We start from the raw sequence: 19,145 nt of genomic DNA on the forward strand, positions 1-19,145 counted from the left end.
ATGGATCTTCTTTTTATCAGCTGTTCTATCATCTTTTAGGAGAGTCATGTTGAAATCTCACTGTGATTGTGTATTTATTTCACCTTTTGTTTGTGTTAATGTTTTTGCATTATTTTAATAGAAATTGTGATATTGTTACACTTTCCAATTCATCATTATAATCACTTCATTATTATAAAATGTCCTTCATTATCTCTGGTTATGCTTCCTGCCTTAATGTTTGCATTAATCAGATTAGTATAGCTACTCACATTCTCCTGGTTAGTATTTTCCTGATATATTTTTTCCTTTCTTTTGTTTTCAGTGATTCTGGTGTTTATATTTAAAATTTGTCTTTCAGAGGCACCTGGGTGGCTCAGTTGGTTAAGCATCTGACTCTCAATATTGGCTCAGATCATGATCTCATGGTTTGTGGGGTCAAACCCCTCATCAGGCTCTGTACTGATGGCATGGAGTCTACTTGGGATTCTCTCTCTCTCTCTCTCTCTCTCTGTCTCTCTCTGTCTCTCTCTCTCTCTCTCTCCCTCCCTCCCTCCCTCTCTCTGCCCCTATCCCACAGGAGCTTTCTCTGTCTCCCTCAAAATAAATGAATAAACATTTAAAAAAGTAAAATGCATCTTTAGTAAGTATTATGGATATATTTAATCTGATAGTCTTAGTCTTGTACTTAGAATATGTGCTCTATCTACATAAATGCAATTGCTGATTGCTTTATAGCTACCATCTTTTTATTTGTATATAACCTCAAATATATTAATTTCCTTCTACTTTCTTGTCTTATTTTGGATTAATGAAATTTTATGCAATCTTTTTTAGTATTATTTTAGTGACAATCCCAGCATAAAATCAGTCAAGATGATATTCTTGACTTACTAGTCTATTTAAGTATACTGTTTGAAGTACTCAGGATTCCATATAGTTGTTTTCCTTTCAGTGACATATTTTCCCTGTGTGAAAAACTTAATATAAATTAATGATAAAATAAATCATCATAAAGTACTCATTTTAAAAACAATTTTTTCTAGAGTGCAGCTAATATATAAGATGAAGTCATTTCATAAGTCTGATGTCATTTGTCTTTCTCAAGGGTCTTTTAGTTACATCCTCTGAGTCCCTGATTGATATTTCTTTCTATTACAAGTAATACATCTCAGTTCATGTAACTTGCAGATGCCTCAAAAGAAACTATGAGCCAATCACTGCTCTTTCACTTCAACTGAGTATAAATTCAGAAATCTCTTTTTACATTAGAAATGTGTGTGTGCATCTTCACGGAGGCAGGAACCCATGGGAGCAGGATGCCCAAACAAACTCTTCATGTTTCCAGCCACAGGAGAGTGGCTGTTATAGAGACATCTTTATAAAGTCGTCCAGGGGCCAAAGCCACAATACTTTGGTTTCTCTTCAGATCACATAAATATCTCCTGTTTTACCAGAGTCATATGCAGTGGGCTAGTGAGAGGTTGAGAAGTCACACTTTGGCTGATAGCAGCCGGATGATCAAACTGCCATTTGGGGCAGAATTTCTCTGTAGGTATTTTGGAAACAGTATGTTGGAAAGCCAAGCATAAGTGACACTTTTGAGTTTGCACTTCAGTTTAATTCACTGCTCATATAGAAGAATGTTATTGTATCCTCAGATGTTGGTATGTGAAGACCTGAAGATCAACCAATGTGTGAGCATGAGCACATTAGGTTGTGGGTCAGCTGAGCTCACAGAAGGTCAGCTCAGCTTTGTCTCTGATTTGATTATTTGAGGCATATTTTAAGTGTCTGGATTTGTGCCAACTGCCACAAAGAAAAATGATGCGTACCTTTTTCTTGACTTTAATGAGCTTTGGTCCTCCTAGGAAAGGTGCCTAAGAACTATAGATCCAGGCAGAGGGATAAAACCATGAAACAGGAACCTATAGAATTCCCAGGGTGTCCCTGGGAGGAAGATAACTTTAAAATTGGGAGATCATAAGTTGGCCAGAATTGTGGTCAAATTTAAGTAAAGATAATGGGAGAAGCAGTCAATGTGATGTCTGAAGCTGAGCAGAGCTGAGGCTAGGGCTGGCTGAACTGAGGTGGCAGTCTTGGATTAGGGTTAGCCTAAATCAGTGGTTAGGCCAGTTAATGACAGTTGGATGTAGCTTTATCATTCTCAAAGTATTGTCCCTGGAAAAGCAGCATAGGCATTACCTGGGAACTTGTTAGAAAGGTGAATTCTTGGCTTTTCTCCCCAAACTACAAAATAGGTAAGTCTGGAGATTGGTATCAGCAATCTGTGTTTCAACCAGCTCTCCAGGTGATTCTCATACACACCCACATTTGAGAACCACTGGTCTAGATAAAAGAAAAGGCTGATAAGAAGCCCGCACTATATATTGAAGAAAAAAAAATGGAGAGCTCTAAATATCGATTTGGAGGTGTGTGTGTGTGCGTGCGTGCGTGTGTGTGTGTATTCAGGGGCACCCAAACAACATGCGCCAAAATTCATCTGTAAGGGATGGTGGGATGGTTTTTCCTCTGCCTCAGAGGAGAACAACAGCAGAACCTGGCAACTTCTTCCCATGAGGGTCCAGGATGGTTAAGAAGATCCTTGAAGAGAACTGAAGCTCCAGTTTGTGCAGCATCCTGTCCTTGGGCATGTTTAACTATTCCGTTAGTTCTTCTCTTGTTCTTGAAGCCTTATTTCCTTATTTTTTCTCCTTTACCAAGGAAATATAATGGTTTTTATTTTATTATTTTTAAGCAGCTACTTACTGACTACAGATGCAAATAAGATACTGCACAGGTAATTTTGTATTTATTGTTTCCACCCCTAGGTTTCACCACTAATTGTTTTTTTTTTCTTTCCCATTCTGCTTTGTTCTGCTTTTTAGTGAGTATTAAGCAAGACTGCCAGTGGTTCACAGTACAAGATATGGAGATGCTAAATTAAAAGAGTCAAGGGTATTATGATGCTTTCAACAATCTGTCAGTTTCATATATCTGACTTGTACTTATTGAGTGCCTTTTATGTCAGCAGGTGCAGGGCGCTTTTCTCTGTGCTATTATAAAAAGATAAGATTTCATTGCTGACAAATGGAGCACAGACTTTTTGGCAGACAAATAGGACATACCATTTGTATAGGAGAGTGTTATTAATGCTTTAATAGCAGCATGCTCAGGAAGTTAAAGGATCATAGGGAAACAATGGAAAGGGGAGGCATCTAACCATGGATGTAGAAAGAGTAACAAGAAACACCATTTCTTTTTTTTTTTTTCAACGTTTTTTATTTATTTTTTTTTTGGGACAGAGAGAGACAGAGCATGAACGGGGGAGGGGCAGAGAGAGAGGGAGCCACAGAATCGGAAACAGGCTCCAGGCTCCGAGCCATCAGCCCAGAGCCTGACGTGGGGCTCGAACTCACAGACCGCGAGATCGTGACCTGGCTGAAGTCGGACGCTTAACCGACTGCGCCACCCAGGCGCCCCTTCAACGTTTTTTTTTGTTTTTGTTTTGTTTTGTTTTTTTTTTTTTTAAGAAAAACCATTTCTAAGACCTATAACTCTTGTTCTAGATAGAATGCAACAAGAAAAAGTTAGTTATTTGAGGGAAAGAGAGTTGATTCTAGGAGAAGGAGATGACATGTAAAAACACAGAGTTGAGACAAAGAGCAAAGCATGTTCTGTCAGTGGCTGGGTTTATGTGTAGAGTTGGAATATACTCGTGAAGAGAGTTATTTTTTATTCATAAGGTTATGAATGCTAAGGACATTGTTTTAACAGAGTCACTTGTACAATTTAAATTGTAGACATATTTCATGTCGACAGAATTGTGGAGAAACATGACAGCCTAGAACAAAAGCAGATACATCAGTTAGGAGATTGTTAATGAAACAGTCAAACCCTGAATTCATGTCTTTCCTTTCAGCCAGTTTCAGGCCCACCTGCCAGTCATGGTACTATTTCTCAACAACACAGGCACCCAGGTGACTGAATTCCTGATGATTTGCTTCCCAGGAATGCAGGAAACACAGCACTGGCTATCTGTAGTCCTTGCTCCCCTCCTGGTTTTGGCTTTGGGGGCCAACTTTGTGTTATTACTCACCATTCGGCAAGAGACATCTCTGCACGAACCCATGTACTACCTACTTGCCATCCTCTCCGTGCTGGATATCATCCTCTGCCTCACTGTCATCCCCAAGGTCAGACCCCTTCTGGATTGACTTCCAAGCATTCAGTTATTTTTCTTTAAATAGTGGTTTGTTTTGCTGCTATAAATCCTACTACCCCTGAAGGACAATCCTCAGTGAGTGGTCCATACCGTCACACAGGGTCTGTCACAGCTCCCAGATATGTCCCCTCTCATTCTCAGTGTCCATTTTTTAAATTTTTTAATTATTTAAAAAAATATTTTATTGTCAAATTGGTTTCCATATAACACCCAGTGCCCATCCCAACAGGTGCCCTCCTCAATGCCCATCACCCACTTTCTCCTCCCTCCCACCCCCCCATCAACCCTCAGTTTATTCTCAGTTTGCATCCTTCCCTCTCTGTAACTTTTTTCCCCCTTCTCCTCCCCCATGGTCTTCTGTTAAGTTTCTCAGGATCCACATACGAGTGGAAATATATGGTATCTGTCTTTCTCTGTATGACTTATTTCACTTAGCATCACACTCTCCAGTTCCATCCACGTTGCTACAAAAGGCCAGATTTCATTCTTTGTCATTGCCAAGTAGTATTCTATTGTATATATAACCACAACTTCTTTATCCATCATCCATGCATCAATTGATGCACATTTAGGCTCTTTCCATAATTTAGCTATTGTTGAAAGTGCTGCTATAAACATTGGGGTACAAGTGCCCCTATGCATCTGCACTCCTGTATCCCTTGGGTAATTTCCTAGCAGTGCTATTGCTGGGTCATAGGGTAGATCTATTTTTAATTTTTTGGGAAATCTCCACACTGTTTTCCAGAGTGGCTGCACCAGTTTGCATTCCCACCAATAGTGCAAGAGGGTTCCCATTTCTCCACATCCTCTCCAGCGTCTATAGTCTCCTGATTTGTTCGTTTGAGCCACTCTGATTGGTGTGAGGTGATATCTCAGTGTGGTTTTGATTTGTATTTCCCTGATGAGGAGCGACGTTGAGCATCTTTTCATGTGCCTGTTGGCCATCCAGATGTCTTCTTTAGAGAAGTGTCTATTCATGTTTTCTGCCCATTTCTTCACTGTATTATTTGTTTTTCAGGTGTGGAGTTTGGTGAGTTCTTTATAGATTTTGGATACTAGCCCTTTGTCCGATATGTTATTTGCAAATATCTTTTCCCATTCCATCAGTTGCCTTTTAGTTTTGTTGATTGTTTCTTTTGCAGTGCAGAAGCTTTTTATCTTCATGAGGTCCCAATAGTTCATTTTTGCTTTTAACTCCCTTGCCTTTGGAGATATGTCAAGTAAGAAATTGCTGCAGCTGAGGTCAGAGAGGTTTCTTCCTGCTTTCTCCTCTAGGGTTTTGATGGTTTCCTGTAGTGTCCATTTTTTAAAGATTTAATTCTTTCCCAACTGACAGGCCCTCTCTCAATGTCTGAGTCAATGATATTCCAAGTTTTTACATTCTTTTTACTTCTAGGGAGATTTTCCTTGACTCAGAATGATCCCACCTTTACATCCAAGAGCTCTAGAATTTACTTTCTAAAGTGTAACTGGATGTATGTTTATATCATATAGTGAGATAGGAAGCAGAATTGAAAGAGATTTCTTATATGTCTAGAGAAGGTGGAGAGTATCCAAATGTAAATATTGAACTTACTGAGTTTGGTGTTCTTGTGATGCATTCAACTGGAGTTTGGGTAAGAACTCTGGGGATCAAGAGAAGACAGGCTAGAAGTAAACATTAAACAAGAGGCATGGTCTATAGATGGGGAGAAAAGGGTATAAATAAGGCTCTACTTGGGATGCACATAGAAGGTATTTTAAATTAAGATACTGTCCCAGCTGGGATTATAGGGCTGTGGTTTGGGGATACAGATGGTTGAAGCCATTGAAAGTTTCCCCCAAGGTTAGGTACTGTAGGGTGGGAATGAATGCAGTTTTTGAGAATAATGATTCTGGCAGGTCCTGCTCATCTTCTGGTTCAACATGAAGACCATCAGCCTTGCAGGCTGCTTTCTGCAGATGTTCATCATGAATACATTCCTTCCTATGGAGTCTTCCACCTTCCTGGTCATGGCCTATGACCGCTATGTGGCCATTTGCCATCCTCTGCACTACCCGTCCATCATCACTGAAAAATTTGTCATTTATGCAGCCATCTTCATTGTCTTCCGCAATTTTCTGGCCACACTACCCACACCAGTTCTGGCTGCCAGGCTCAACTACTGTGCCAGCAATGTGGTGGAGAACTGTATCTGTGCCAACATTTCTGTAGCAAAGCTCTCCTGTGGGGATATTCACCCAAATAAGCTCTACCAATTTGTGAGTGTTTGGTGTCTACTGGGTTCTGACCTAGTGCTCATCTTACTATCCTACTGCTTCATCCTGAGGGCTGTTAAACGTCTGCAGTCAGGAGGTGCAGCAACCAAAGCCTTGAGTACTTGTGGTTCCCATCTCATTCTTATACTTTTCTTCTATACATTGCTGCTTGTCTTCATCTTCACAAACAAGGCAGAAAAGAAGGTGCCCTCAGAGGTACCCATTCTTCTCAATGTCTTGCACCACCTCATTCCACCAGCCCTGAACCCCATTGTTTATGGAGTACGAACCCAGGAAATCAAGCAAGGGATTCTCAAACTATTCAAGTACCAGTTTTGAGAGATATGAGTCAAAGATCCAGATTATGAGTCTGTTTTAGTGATAGATTCACCTAAATGCCCCGAGGAACACATATGACATCCATGCTGCTACCCTCATCTTGAACTTAAACCTTCTGCAGACACTGTCATAATATTTACCCTCATTATCACCTCCTCAAATCCTCACTGAACACATGTTTAGGCAACAATTACCTTTTTATTCTAACCCGTTGCCATCATGATCCTTCAATACCCATTCATTAAATAATTATTTAATACCTTCCATATACTTCTTAGTCTTTACATTCTGAGTAACTGTCACATTTAATTCCTAGGGCAAGGATGAGATAGCACTTTAAATATAACATGGGGGATGTGGGTAGGAACAGGGGAACCAATGAAGACAATATTTTCTTAAATGTTTTATTTATTTATTTATTTATTTATTTATTTATTTAAGTTTTTTTTTTTAATGTTTATTTATTTTTGAGACAGAGAGAGACAAAGCATGAATGGGGGAGGGGCAGAGAGAGAGGGAGACACAGAATCTGAAGCAGTCTCCAGGCTCTGAGCCATCAGCCCAGATCCCGACACGGGCTCGAACTCACAGACCATGAGATCGTGACCTGAGCTGAAGTCGGACGCTTAACCGACTGAGCCACCCAGGCGCCCCTGTTTTATTTATTTTTGAGAGAGAGTGTGTGTGAGCGAGGAAGGAGCAGAGAGAGAGGGAAAGAAGATCCAAAGTGGGCTCTGCACTGAAAGCAGTGAGCCTGATGTGGGGCTTGAACTCATGAACCTGTGAGATTATGACCTGAGCCAAAGTCAGACACTCAATTTACTGAGCCACCCAGGAACCCCACTCAACCCACTGAGCCTCCCAGAGACCCCAAGACTTAATTTAAGTAATCCAGGTGAAATGTAATAATGGCTTGGATTAAGGTGATGAGTAAAAATTGAAGTTATGGGTCAAAGATTTGCTGAGAGTCCATAAGTAGGATATAAAAGATGGAGAGGAGTAAAGGATGACTCCAAGCCTTTATTTTTCTTAAGTTTTTATGTAAATTCCAGGTAGTTAACATTCAGTGTAATATTAGTTTCAGGTGTACAATATAGTGATTCAACACTTCCATACAACACCCCAGTGCTCATCACAAGTGCACTCCTTAATCGCCATTACCTATTTCACCCATCTGCCCTCCCCCACCTCCCCTCTGGTAATCATCAGTTTGTTCTCTATAATGAAGAGTCTGCTTCTTCAAGGCTGTTTGCAAAACAGTTGGAAAGGCAGAATTGCCATTAACTGAGGAGCCAGTTTTATATGTGATATCAGAAATTTGGCTTTGGACACCTAACTCTATTTCCATACCAAACTCCTCCAAATGACTGTACTTTTAAAATGACTGTTAAATATCCAAATAGAGAAGTAAAAGTAAGCAACTGTACATATGGCACTATTCAGGGACCAGATCTAAGCTAGCGACAGAAGTTTGAGTCATCGGAGTATATAGGTGGGATTTAAATCCTATTTAGATGAGTGATATGAATTATGTTGATGAATTATCCACTTATTTCTATACCTTTCTTCAAGAAACTTATTGATGTGTTGGGTATCCTGGATCCATACTTGTTTGCCACTCCCAAAAGAATACAATCTCATTAAAATCAGAAGCTCTTTAATTCTTCTTTGTATCTGGCATTTTGCCTGGCACATAGTAGGTGCTTTTTCAATGAATAATTTTGACTGTCTCAAAACTTTTGATCACATTATGTGGCATCTGGATTATGGAATCTTGATCTAAAAATAGTACTATTTTGGGTGCCTGGGTGGCTCAGTCAGTTGAACATCTGACTCCTGATTTTGGCTCAGGTCATGATCCCAGGGTTGTGGGATCAAGCCCATGCTCATCATACAGCCTGCTTAGGATTCTCTTTCTCTCTCTCTGTCTTTCTCTTCCTTATTCCCTTCTCCCCCACTCAGGCATGCTCTCTCTCTCTCTCTCTCTCTCTCAAATAAAAAAAAAAAAAGCACCAACCCACCCCCTAAATAGTACTATTTGTTGATGAAATTTCATATGCTGGTTTCAGCAAACATTAAAAGTTATGTCATTTTTGTTAGAATAAAAGCATTCATTAACATAATTTAGCAGAGTAATGGACTTCTTATATTCAAAATAGAGGATACAACTTTGTATTTTATTTTTTTAAATGTTTATTTTGAGAGAGAGACAGTGTGAGCAGGGGAGAGGGGCAGAGATGGAGAGAGAATCCCAAACAGGCTCTGCACTTATAGTGTGGAGCCCAATGTGGGGCTCAAGCTCATGAACCATGAGATCATGATCTGAGATGAAATCAAGAGTCACTTAACTGACTGAGTTACCCAGGCACCCCAGAGGATACAACTCTAACATTTAAAGAGTTGCAAAAACGTAAGCAGTAAGTTCCTTGACATCAGTCTTGGCAATGGTTTTTTGGATCTGATACCAAAAGCAAAGGCAACAAAAGCAAAAATAAACTATTGGGACTGCATCAAACTAAAAAGCTTCTGCACAACAAAGGAAATCATTGACAAAATGAAAAGGCAACCTATTAAATAGGAGGAAATATTTGCAAATCATATATCTGATAAGGGGATTAATATTCAAAATATATAACAAACTCATACAACTCAAAAGCAAAACAAAAAAAAAACAAAGCAATAACATCTGATTAAATAATGGACAGAGGATCTAATAGACATTTTTCCAAAGAAGACATACAGATGGCCAACAGGTACGTCAAAAGGTGCTCAACATCACTAATTATCAAGGAAATGCAAATCAAAACCACAATGAGATACCACCTCACACCTGTTAGAATAGATATTGTCAAAAAGATAAGATTTGTAAGTGATGAATCACTGGGTTCTGTTCCTGAAACGAATGCTACACTGTATGTTAATTAATTTGAATTTAAATAAATAAATTTAAAATAAAAAAGATAAGAAATAACAAGTGTTAACAAGGATGTGGAGAAAAGGAACTCTTATGTACTGTTGGTGAGAATGCAAACTGGTGCAGCCACTGTGGAAAACAATATGGAGGTTCCTCAAAAACTTAAAAATAGAACTACCCATGGGGCACCCTGTTGAGTTAGTTGGTTAAGTATTGACTCCTGATTTTGGTTCAGGTCATGATCTCATGGTTCGTGAGTTTGAGCCCCATATTGGGCTCTGTGCTGGAAGTGTGGAGCATGCTTGGGATTCTCTCTCTCCCTCTCTTTCTCTGCCCTTCCCTCCCCCCAAATAAATAAACTTAAAAAAAAAAAAAAATAGAACCACCCAATGATCCCTCGATTCCACTGCTGGGCATCTATCTGAGGAAAATGAAAACACTAACTGGAAAAGGTACATGCACTGCCATGTTCATTGCAGAATTATTTATAATAGCCAAGAGATAGAAACAACCTAAATGTACATTGGCAGATAAATAGATAAAGAAAATGTGATACATATATACACACACAATGGAATATTATTCAGCCAAAAAAAATGCAATCTTGCCACCTGTGACAACATGGATGGGCCTTGAGGGGATTATGCTAAGTGAGATATGTCGGATAGGGAAAGACAAATACCATATGATCTTACTTACATGTGAAATCTAAACAAACAGCAAACAACTCCTCCCCTCCCTGAGCTTATAGAAACAGAGAACGGATTAATAGTTGCCAGAGGTGGGGGGAATGGGTGAAATGGGTGAAAGGGGTCAAAAGGTACAAACTTTCAGTTATAAAGCAAGTAAGTCATGGGCATGTATGGTTAATAAAACTATATTGTATATTTGAAGGTTGCTGTGAGTGAATATCTTAAAAGTTCTCATCATAAAAATGTAACTATGTATGGTGATAGATGTTAGGTGGACTTGCCATAGTGATCATTTCACAATATATACAATATAAAATCATTATATTGTACACCTAAAATTAATATACTGTTATGTAAATTGTACCTCACTAAAAATATAAATTAAAGACATTAATACAGTAAGATGTTATTAAATATGTAGTCAATAGAAAACTTGAAACCACTTGGTAGCCAGGCTGAATGTGCCGCTGTCCCTGCCACCCCATCTGAGATCCTGGAATACCTGGTAAGGTGTATGGGAAAAGGTAATTGTTTTAGGTCTCCTTTATTTACAGCTACCCTAGCCAGATTTAATAATGTTCTCTTCAGCTCAGATCTGCCTCCACTGGCATCCAGTCTAGGAGTAATGAGGATGAAATTATGCAATCAACCAATATTTAAAGAAGATGCTTAATGTTGAGCACCATTCCAATTAAATTTTCCCAAGATATAATGTTCTCTGTGCTGTAGCATTCCATCTATAGTACCATGATAATAATAGGTCCAGCATTTGAACTCCAGCCTCTTCTCCTGTACGTCTCTGGTTTGTAGGATCGTGTCCCTGCTGTGGTTCTGATGTGAGTTCCCATTTACTAGCTCTACATTGATCTCTAGTCCTTTGCCAGGTCTTGACTGATAGCCACCTGTTTTCTTTCTAAATTTTATTTTTTAACTTTTTAAATGTTATTTATTTGTGTCTTTTGAGAGAGGGAGAGAGAGGGAGCAGTGGGGGAGGGGCAGGGAGAGAAGCACCAGCAGTGCAGAACCCCAATGCGGGGCTTGAACACATGAACCATGAGATCGTAACCTGAGCGAGTTGAATTCTTAACTGACTGAGCCACCCAGGCATCCTGATAGTCACCTTTTAATAGCCATTTGTTCTTTGTCACGGGCCCTGCTACTTGCAGATCTCCCCTGTGGACAATGCCCTGGGCTTCTGCCCCACCCTCTCTATGGCTGTATTCCACCTACCTGTTAGGGGAGGAGGCAAGGTGTTGGAAAAGCATGGAAGTTTTTTTTGCGTCTCTTGTCTCTGAAATGCAGCCAGATCAACACTAAACCATCTTGCACACCTAGAAAACTGATTTGATGATTAACCGAGCCAGGTACGCGGCTCAGAGAGGTGAACTGGGGAAGAGAGAAGCCGTGGAGGGCAGGGAGCTGTTTTTGCTTGTGGATAGAGGATGGAGACAGGTGGGTGTGGGTGGGTGGGTGTGGGGAGAGTATGGGAAAAGCACCCCTCCCCACCACCCCACCCCCCAAAAAAAGCAGCTGGAGAGACAGTGGAAAAGTGGAAACAGCCACAGGGACTGAACGAAAAAAGGGAGAAAGGAGAAAGGAGAGGGTTTGCCTATCTAAAGGCAAAACATGGTTTCATAGACTCTTAGAACAAGCAATACGTTTTAAAATAACTAGTTCACTGTCTTCATGTAACAGATGAAGGTGCTGAAACTCAGTGAGGCTACTGATTTGTTTCCAGTCACAATCTTGTATGTGGTTGTGCAAGTACTAGAGTTCAGAACTTTTAACTCACCATCTCAGGAATTTTCTCTTTTGTAAGTTGCTTACTGTGCTTATTTATACCTCATTTCTTTCCACCTCCTTCTATGTGGAAAAAAATATTTCTTCAATTTTATAGGGCCTAGATTGCTTTATATTCTGTCTAAAAAATAGCATATGCATTCCTCAATGATTGCATATTTGTTCTGTGCATCTTTGTGCCCTCAAACTCTAACAAAGTTTCTATACCAGAGCAATTGCCTAGGAAGTCTTTGCTTAATTAATAGTAGGCCCTAATAGCTTAACGTTTCATTGCTGGGACATCTTCTGATGCTGTGACATGTTAGTACACCAAAGCAGAAACCTATACGCACATCGCAGAGTGAGTCTTTGAATTCTGAAGATGAAGCTTCAAGCACAGACACTGGTGTGAGGACACCAAAGAAGAGCCTTTGTGTGATAACTTCTCTGAAACCCAGTAAATCTCATTTCTCCACATGTGAGCAATTCTTGCAAGAGCCTTAGCCCTCTGAGGGTTGCACCGGAAAAGGCGCAGTCTTTGCTTGGGCAAAGATGGGAAGAGAAGAAAATTACTGGCTTAGTTGGAGGTAATGGAAAGAGATTTACTTATGGACTCTAGCTATTATTCATCATTCAGACCTGACATTTAAATACTGTGGTCTTTTTCAACTGCATTATGCAACTAGGTTAAAAACAGTAATAAATTAATAACAATGTTACAACCAAGGGCATTGATACCCACAGTTTTATATTTAAAAAATTACTTGTATAGAAATGTAAATACAGTATTAACTGGGATTTATTTCTCAACTATAGAGTTCATCCTCCTGAGTTCTCATATTTCGGACAGAATAGAACTCCAAAGATTGGGAAAAATTTTTAAAAAGTCACAGAAATGCGAGATTTTTCTTGGGGGAGCATTAGGATTTGAAGCAGAGGGATAGAGTCAAGAAATTGTTTCAGATTTAAATTTACTTCTTTCCTTGAACTTACTATCTCAATTTATTTGAGCTATGAGTTCCAACCCAATTTTCCATTAACTGATTTATAAGTCATCATGTATTAGAAATGCAGAGATCCTGTTGTCCTTATTACCACCCTTTCTTCAGTAATCTCTGGATTCCTTGCTTGACCTCCTGGGTTCGCACTCCATAAACTATAGGGTTGAGGGCTGCAGGGATGACATGGTGGAGGACGTTGAGCAGGACTGGCACATTGGGTGAGACCTTCTTCTTCACCACATGAGTGAGCACGAAGACCAGAAGGATGGTGCTGAAGAAGAGGATAAGGATGAAGTGGGAGCCACATGTGCTCAGGGCCTTGGCCACAGCACCCTCTGCTTTGAGTCTCAGCACCGCTCGCAGTATGAGTGTGTAGGAGAGGAAGATGAGGATGAGGTCGGATCCTAGCAGTGTCCAGCCTCCAGCAAACTGGAGGAGGCGATTGATGGTGACATCATCACAGGAGAGCCTGGAGACAGACATATTGGCACAGATGCAATTCTCAATGACATTTCTCCCACAGTAATGGAGCCGGGCAGAGAGGATGGGAATGGACACAGTAAGAAGTGCATTCCTGGCCAAAATAAAGACAGCAGCCTTGACTACAAATTGGTCAGTGATGATGGATGGGTACCTCAGTGGGTGGCAGATGGCTACATAGCGGTCATAGGCCATAACCATGAATGTGCAGGACTCCATGGAAAGGAAGCAGTTCATGATGTACATCTGGAGGAAGCAGGCATAGAAACTGATGGACTTGAGGTCAAACCAGAAGATGGCCAGGACTTTGGGGATGACAGTGAGGCAGACAACAATGTCCAGCAGGGAGACAATACTGAGCAGGTAGTACATGGGCTGGTGTAGAGAGACCTCCAGCCGGATGGTGATTAGGAGAATAACATTAGCCCCCATGGCCAGGAGGAATAGGAGGCTGAGGGGCAGGGACAGCCAGAGCTGCCAGCTGGGGGACCTGACAAAACAATTCAGGAGAAAGTCTGAAACCCTAGTGGAGTCATTTCCATGAGTTGTCATCTTGTGGATTCTGTTTCTACAGATTTTCTTCGATGATCTAAAAAATTAGGATCAAAATTAACCTCTGACTGTGGTTAAAATGAAATAAAAAATTCGAGTTCATTGGATGTAACTTATGGCTCCATCAGGTTATTTTGCCTTAACTGGGGATTTTGCATGTTACATACAGAAAAAGAAATTCATTTAAATCTTCAGCAAATTTTGTTTCTCCTCATTTCCTGAATATTTCTAATTTCTTAATGAAACAATCTTATAAAATCGAATTAGTAATTTCAGTTAGCTAGGAGCAGCATGTTTACTTTTGAACATTGTGATAAAATAGACCCCCTGATTTCAGCAATGTGAAGGTGGTGAGATTTGTCTTCAGTAATTCCTCTCTCAATCTCTCTACCCAGTTGCCTAGATAATGTCCCCAGTTTCCACAGCAGGTACTGCTCAGTGTTGTGACTCCTTTCTTTCTGTGTGCTTTTTATTTACCCTTTATATACAGGAGACACAAAGATTATCTTTGTTCTCAAGGAAGTGACAATCCACTGGGGGTGATAAGGTTAGATAAATATAAAGACAATGATAAGAATCATGACAGAGCAGTATGCAGAATATTTTGAGAGGGGGTAGGTGAAGATGAACTTCATTCACATGAAAGTGAAGTGTTCCCAGGACTCCTCTCCTGCTGACTTTTAAAAGCAAGTCCAAAGAAAGTCATGAAAAAGAGTTGCCTGTTGCAGTGAGAGATGCCTGCAACATGTTTGAGATCAGCATATCTGGAGTCTTAAAAATCATGCTGTGTAGGGTCCCTAGATTTGTTCACCTGGCACTGGTGTTCTGTTCAGATGTCATCCCATGTGTGGAAATTACTCTGCTTCCTCAGTATTTAAACTTAACTGCTTTGCATTTGTTTAGCTAACAAGAAAATAAAAATGTCTGCAGTGTATTCAATGGATTTTCAATACTTACTAGGCACTGTGTTAATCTATATTTGGAGCATTATCTCACTTGAGATTAAAACAACTATGTGAGGTATGTCTTACCTGACTTTACAAATGAGGGAAATGAGGTGAAGAAAGGTTGAGAAAATTCCAAGATCACTTACAATAATACTCAGTCTAGATGCAAAGTTCTATTTCGTTTAAAACCCCATTTTTAGCCACCTATACTGTACTACTTCTAATCAGCAAAGGAACATTGGTTAGATAGTCTGTCAGAATTCCTGAGCCGTATAATGCCATGACATTGTGTTTGGTTCTTCAATCTCTGTAAAAAGAAATCTATCCCCATAGGGTAACAACAACTTTTGAAAGTTGATTACCATAGTAGCGAGGCATTTTTGGAATGGAGGCTGAGGTGATAAGAAAGGATTTTTAATAGAAGTATGAACCAAGAACTGAAACTAGTTTTCAATGATCAGAAGCCATTGGATGTAGCTGTTAAAATGACACATTTGTTTTCATCTGTGTATGTCCTTGCTCCCACACTTCCTGTCCTGGTCACTTTGTTTTTTGTTAGACCTCAACCCTTCTTACCAATGGCCCTGGGAATTGCTGGGTCAGAGAAAGGTAGTAGGAATTACCCTCCGCTTCGCCAACTCCTCTTCATTCCTTTTGATGTTCTGCTTCAAAACCAAGGGAGTGTTGTCCTATTAGTGTCTGCCAGGAACTGTGTGTCTGTCTTGGGAAGCAAAAGTAATTTCAAAACAAGCTCCCACTCCTTTTCCTGTTTTTAAGGACAGCATATGTTAACAATGCCTTGGTAAATTTCAGAGTGGTTTGAAAGTTGTCTCATCTGTGTCAGTGAGACAGTATATACAAGGTAGACTTGCTGTTTTACCAGCTAATTTTATCCCAGCACATGCAAATTTCAGTGTCAAATTCTGACACTACTTCCTCCTGTCAGGATTTGTCTTTTGCACTTAATTTTTTGTTCCAGCTTCTTCTCTGCTCACATCTTATGTAGTAACGTTATAGCACTATCATTCTTAGCTCGGCCTCAAATCTCACTGTAGTTAAACTGGATGTAGGATCCCTGCTTGATTTCTAGAGGATTCAGCCACATGGAAGCACCTCTACTGCAGGAAAAGAGGATCCATAAGGAAACCTAGAAGAAGCAGATTTTTTTTTTCTGAGCAGTCTTGGAAAGCTTATTTCCAGCACTAAGATAGAATGCCTGGAGAGCACAAAGGAATAATTTTCCATCTTATTTTTAAGTCTTTTTTTTTCTATTTTTCTCCTTTCTCTGTTTTTTTCAACCAATAATTTATTCAACAAGCAATGAGTATCTACTCAGCTCTAGGGCTAAAGTACTTGGATATACATATATATTTTTCTTTTCCTTTTTCAATCTTCCTCTGCAATGAGAGACTCTCTGTGGCAACAGTAAGACTGAGGCCCCAAAGCTAGTTACTTCTTGCTTCCATCAGGGACAGGCTGAGGAAGCCAGTTGAAGCTGGAGACCAGTGCAGGGAATTAACTCAGGCTCCAGGATGGAACTATGTTATGGAATTAACCCCAGTCTCCAGGATGGAACTATGTTATGACACCCTGGAAACACAGACTTGGAGATTTGGAGGGGATGAAAAGGATTGCCTAGCCTCATGGTATTTGGATAAATTTGTGAAATATTCCCACCAGTCTATCTTTCAAATTTAGACTGGATCCAGAGACAGAAAGAAAAGCATCCCCCTGCTCCCCGCCCCCGGAAGCTTTTTCTAGTATTAGCATTTCAGCTTTTAGAATATATTGAATTAAGTTATTCTCCCTCTCTTCACTCTTATACACATCTTTGTTTTCTGATCTTTGTCATGACATAGAGTGAGTTTATTTCTCCCCCTGATGAATCAAGTATATATACACAGATTTTCTCTTGTGTGGCCTCTAGATTTCCAGACTTCAGACTGAAAAATCAATTCATTTTTTGGGGTGCCTGGGTGGCTTAGTCAGTTGACAGTCCAACTTCGGCCCAGGTCATGATCTCACAGCTTGTGAGTTCGAGCCCTGTGTCGGGCTCTGTGCTGACAGCTCAGAGCCTGGAGCCTGCTTCTGCTTCTGTGTCTCCCTCTCTCTCTGCCCCTAACCCACTCTCATTCTGTCTCTGTCCCTCTCAAAAATAAATAAACGTTAAAAAAATTTAAAAAAATCTATTCATTTTACAGCTATCCTAAAACATTGATTAATTTTCCATAGATAAGCGTCAGTTTAACTATATCCCTGGTACATGAAACCCCCAGATGTGGTCAAGGCAATTAAGAAGGATCCTTTTGTCACACAGGACACAGGCTCTACTACCTCTGTTTAGACCACTCAAGCACCCTTGACTCAGGAAACAACAGGGATACACATCTGGACTGAAGAAATAAGGCTCCTGCCTTCTGGCAAATCTTGGTGTCTTTGCCCCGCATGTCCCTCTCTGGGATTTCCCTCGCAGACTCACTTTCAGAGGATGCTACAACATGGGTTCTGGCTCCATTGGTGTTGGAAATCTGAACAGTAAAGCTGAGACTCTTATAACCTCAGTGGCCTTAGGGATGCTGCCTTGGGGGAACCTGTCCATTCCTGTTCCCTTGAGAGGGAGATGGAAATCAAGAATATCAATCTCATGAGGCCCTTCTAGAATAGATAGGCATATAGTTAAGGAAGAGGATGGTTATCTCTACCTGAGAAAAAGGAGCCTTTGGGAGCCCAGCCCTATGAGGCACTATATTGTTTATATGCCTGGGGTGGGTTATTTCTCTGCATGTCAAAGACTTACATATGCACCTGTGCATTCATTCGTGTACATATATGCTATCATCTCCCTCCAAGGATGCACTAAGTTTGTCTACACATTCTTGTGGATTCCAGGCACATGCTCAGTGAAGGACTGGTATTGCCTGTCCATGTTGTTGAATGGTTAGATACTCACTTATGGTGACTTTAGCCATGACATTATAATGATAAAAGTGAAATGAACAACAATTTTACCTATTGAGAAATGAAACACATTTTCCAGAGAGGATACCCATGTGAAAGTATTTTTGTTACAATGAGACCTTACAAAATGTAATTTGATTTTAACTTAATAATTGTTGTGAAACATGAAGCCTTCCTTTATTTTCCTTTGGGGACTTTGGTGCCCTGAACTGAGATAGCCACACTTTTCACATTATTATATACTAATATCATGCCCTTCATATAGCTTTATGCTAATGCTTTTATTTATTAATATTAATAATAAAATCATTTATTATCAATGTGCTTGAACTCGTGAATTGTGAGATCATGACCTGCGCTGAAATCAAGAGTCGGATGATTAACTGACTGAGCCACCCAGGCTCCCTGCTTAGTGTTTTTTAAATAAAGTTTTTAGTCATTCTGGTTTTCCTATCTCTGAATTATCTACTTATACTTTTTACTCATTTTTGCTCTTCTTTCTTCTTGATAACGTACATAATTTTATATGAAAAAATTTAAGTTTTAGAACATTTAATTCTTGTTTTAGACATTGCTAACATCCTCTCCTAATCTGTCACACATTTGTCTATTTTTGAACATGATGTACTTTTTTATTTCAATTTTTATTTAAATTCTAGTTAGTTAATATATATGGTAAAATTGATTTTAGGTGTAGAATTTAGTGATTCATCACTTACAAAAAACACCCAGGGCTCATCACAACAAATGCCCTCCTTAACACCCATTGTCCATTTCCCATCCACCTTTGTCCATCAACCCCAATGTATAGAGAACATTGTCCTTTGTTCTCTGTAGTGAAGAGTTGCTTACGGTTTGCATCCTTCTCTTTCTCTTTTTTTCCATTTCTCTATGTTCCTCTGGTTTGTTTCTTAAATTCCACACATGAGCAAAATCATATGTTTGTCTTTCTCTGACTTATTTCCTAGCTCCATCCATGTCATTGCAAATGGCAAGATTTCATTCTTCTTTTTTTTAATGTTTATTTATTTATTTTGAGAG

The 19,145-nt window shown here is 39.8% G+C and overlaps 3 protein-coding genes across 3 annotated transcripts in view; 2 read left to right on the forward strand and 1 right to left on the reverse strand.

The window, feature by feature from the left end:
* The window catches only part of LOC132677163 (uncharacterized), a 286,729-nt gene that overhangs the window by 130,598 nt on the left and 136,986 nt on the right, over positions 1–19,145 (forward strand). The gene's annotated exons all lie outside the window — the stretch shown is intronic.
* Positions 3,805–7,146, forward strand: LOC132676916 (olfactory receptor 56A4-like). Its single transcript, XM_060628889.3, has 2 exons — positions 3,805–4,175; positions 6,086–7,146. Exons 1-2 carry the CDS (start codon positions 3,927–3,929, stop codon positions 6,779–6,781), a joined length of 945 nt encoding a protein of 314 aa, XP_060484872.2. The 5' UTR covers positions 3,805–3,926; the 3' UTR covers positions 6,782–7,146.
* Positions 12,997–14,199, reverse strand: LOC144613077 (olfactory receptor 56A3). The gene has a single exon (XM_078433986.2). It carries the CDS (start codon positions 14,197–14,199, stop codon positions 13,258–13,260), a length of 942 nt encoding a protein of 313 aa, XP_078290112.2. The 3' UTR covers positions 12,997–13,257.

This window comes from Panthera onca, chromosome D1 (assembly GCF_046562875.1).
Source record: "Panthera onca isolate mPanOnc1 chromosome D1, mPanOnc1 haplotype 2, whole genome shotgun sequence".
Taxonomy (NCBI): Eukaryota; Metazoa; Chordata; class Mammalia; order Carnivora; family Felidae; genus Panthera; species Panthera onca.

Bases quoted from the DNA above. Each gene is read 5' to 3' on its own strand.
- LOC144613077 (XM_078433986.2), bottom strand. From the start codon at position 14,199: ATGACAACTCATGGAAATGACTCCACTAGGGTTTCAGACTTTCTCCTG.
- LOC132676916 (XM_060628889.3), top strand. From the start codon at position 3,927: ATGGTACTATTTCTCAACAACACAGGCACCCAGGTGACTGAATTCCTG. The intron at 4,176-6,085 runs GTCAGACCCCTT...TGATTCTGGCAG, and splicing joins GCCTCACTGTCATCCCCAAG to GTCCTGCTCATCTTCTGGTT.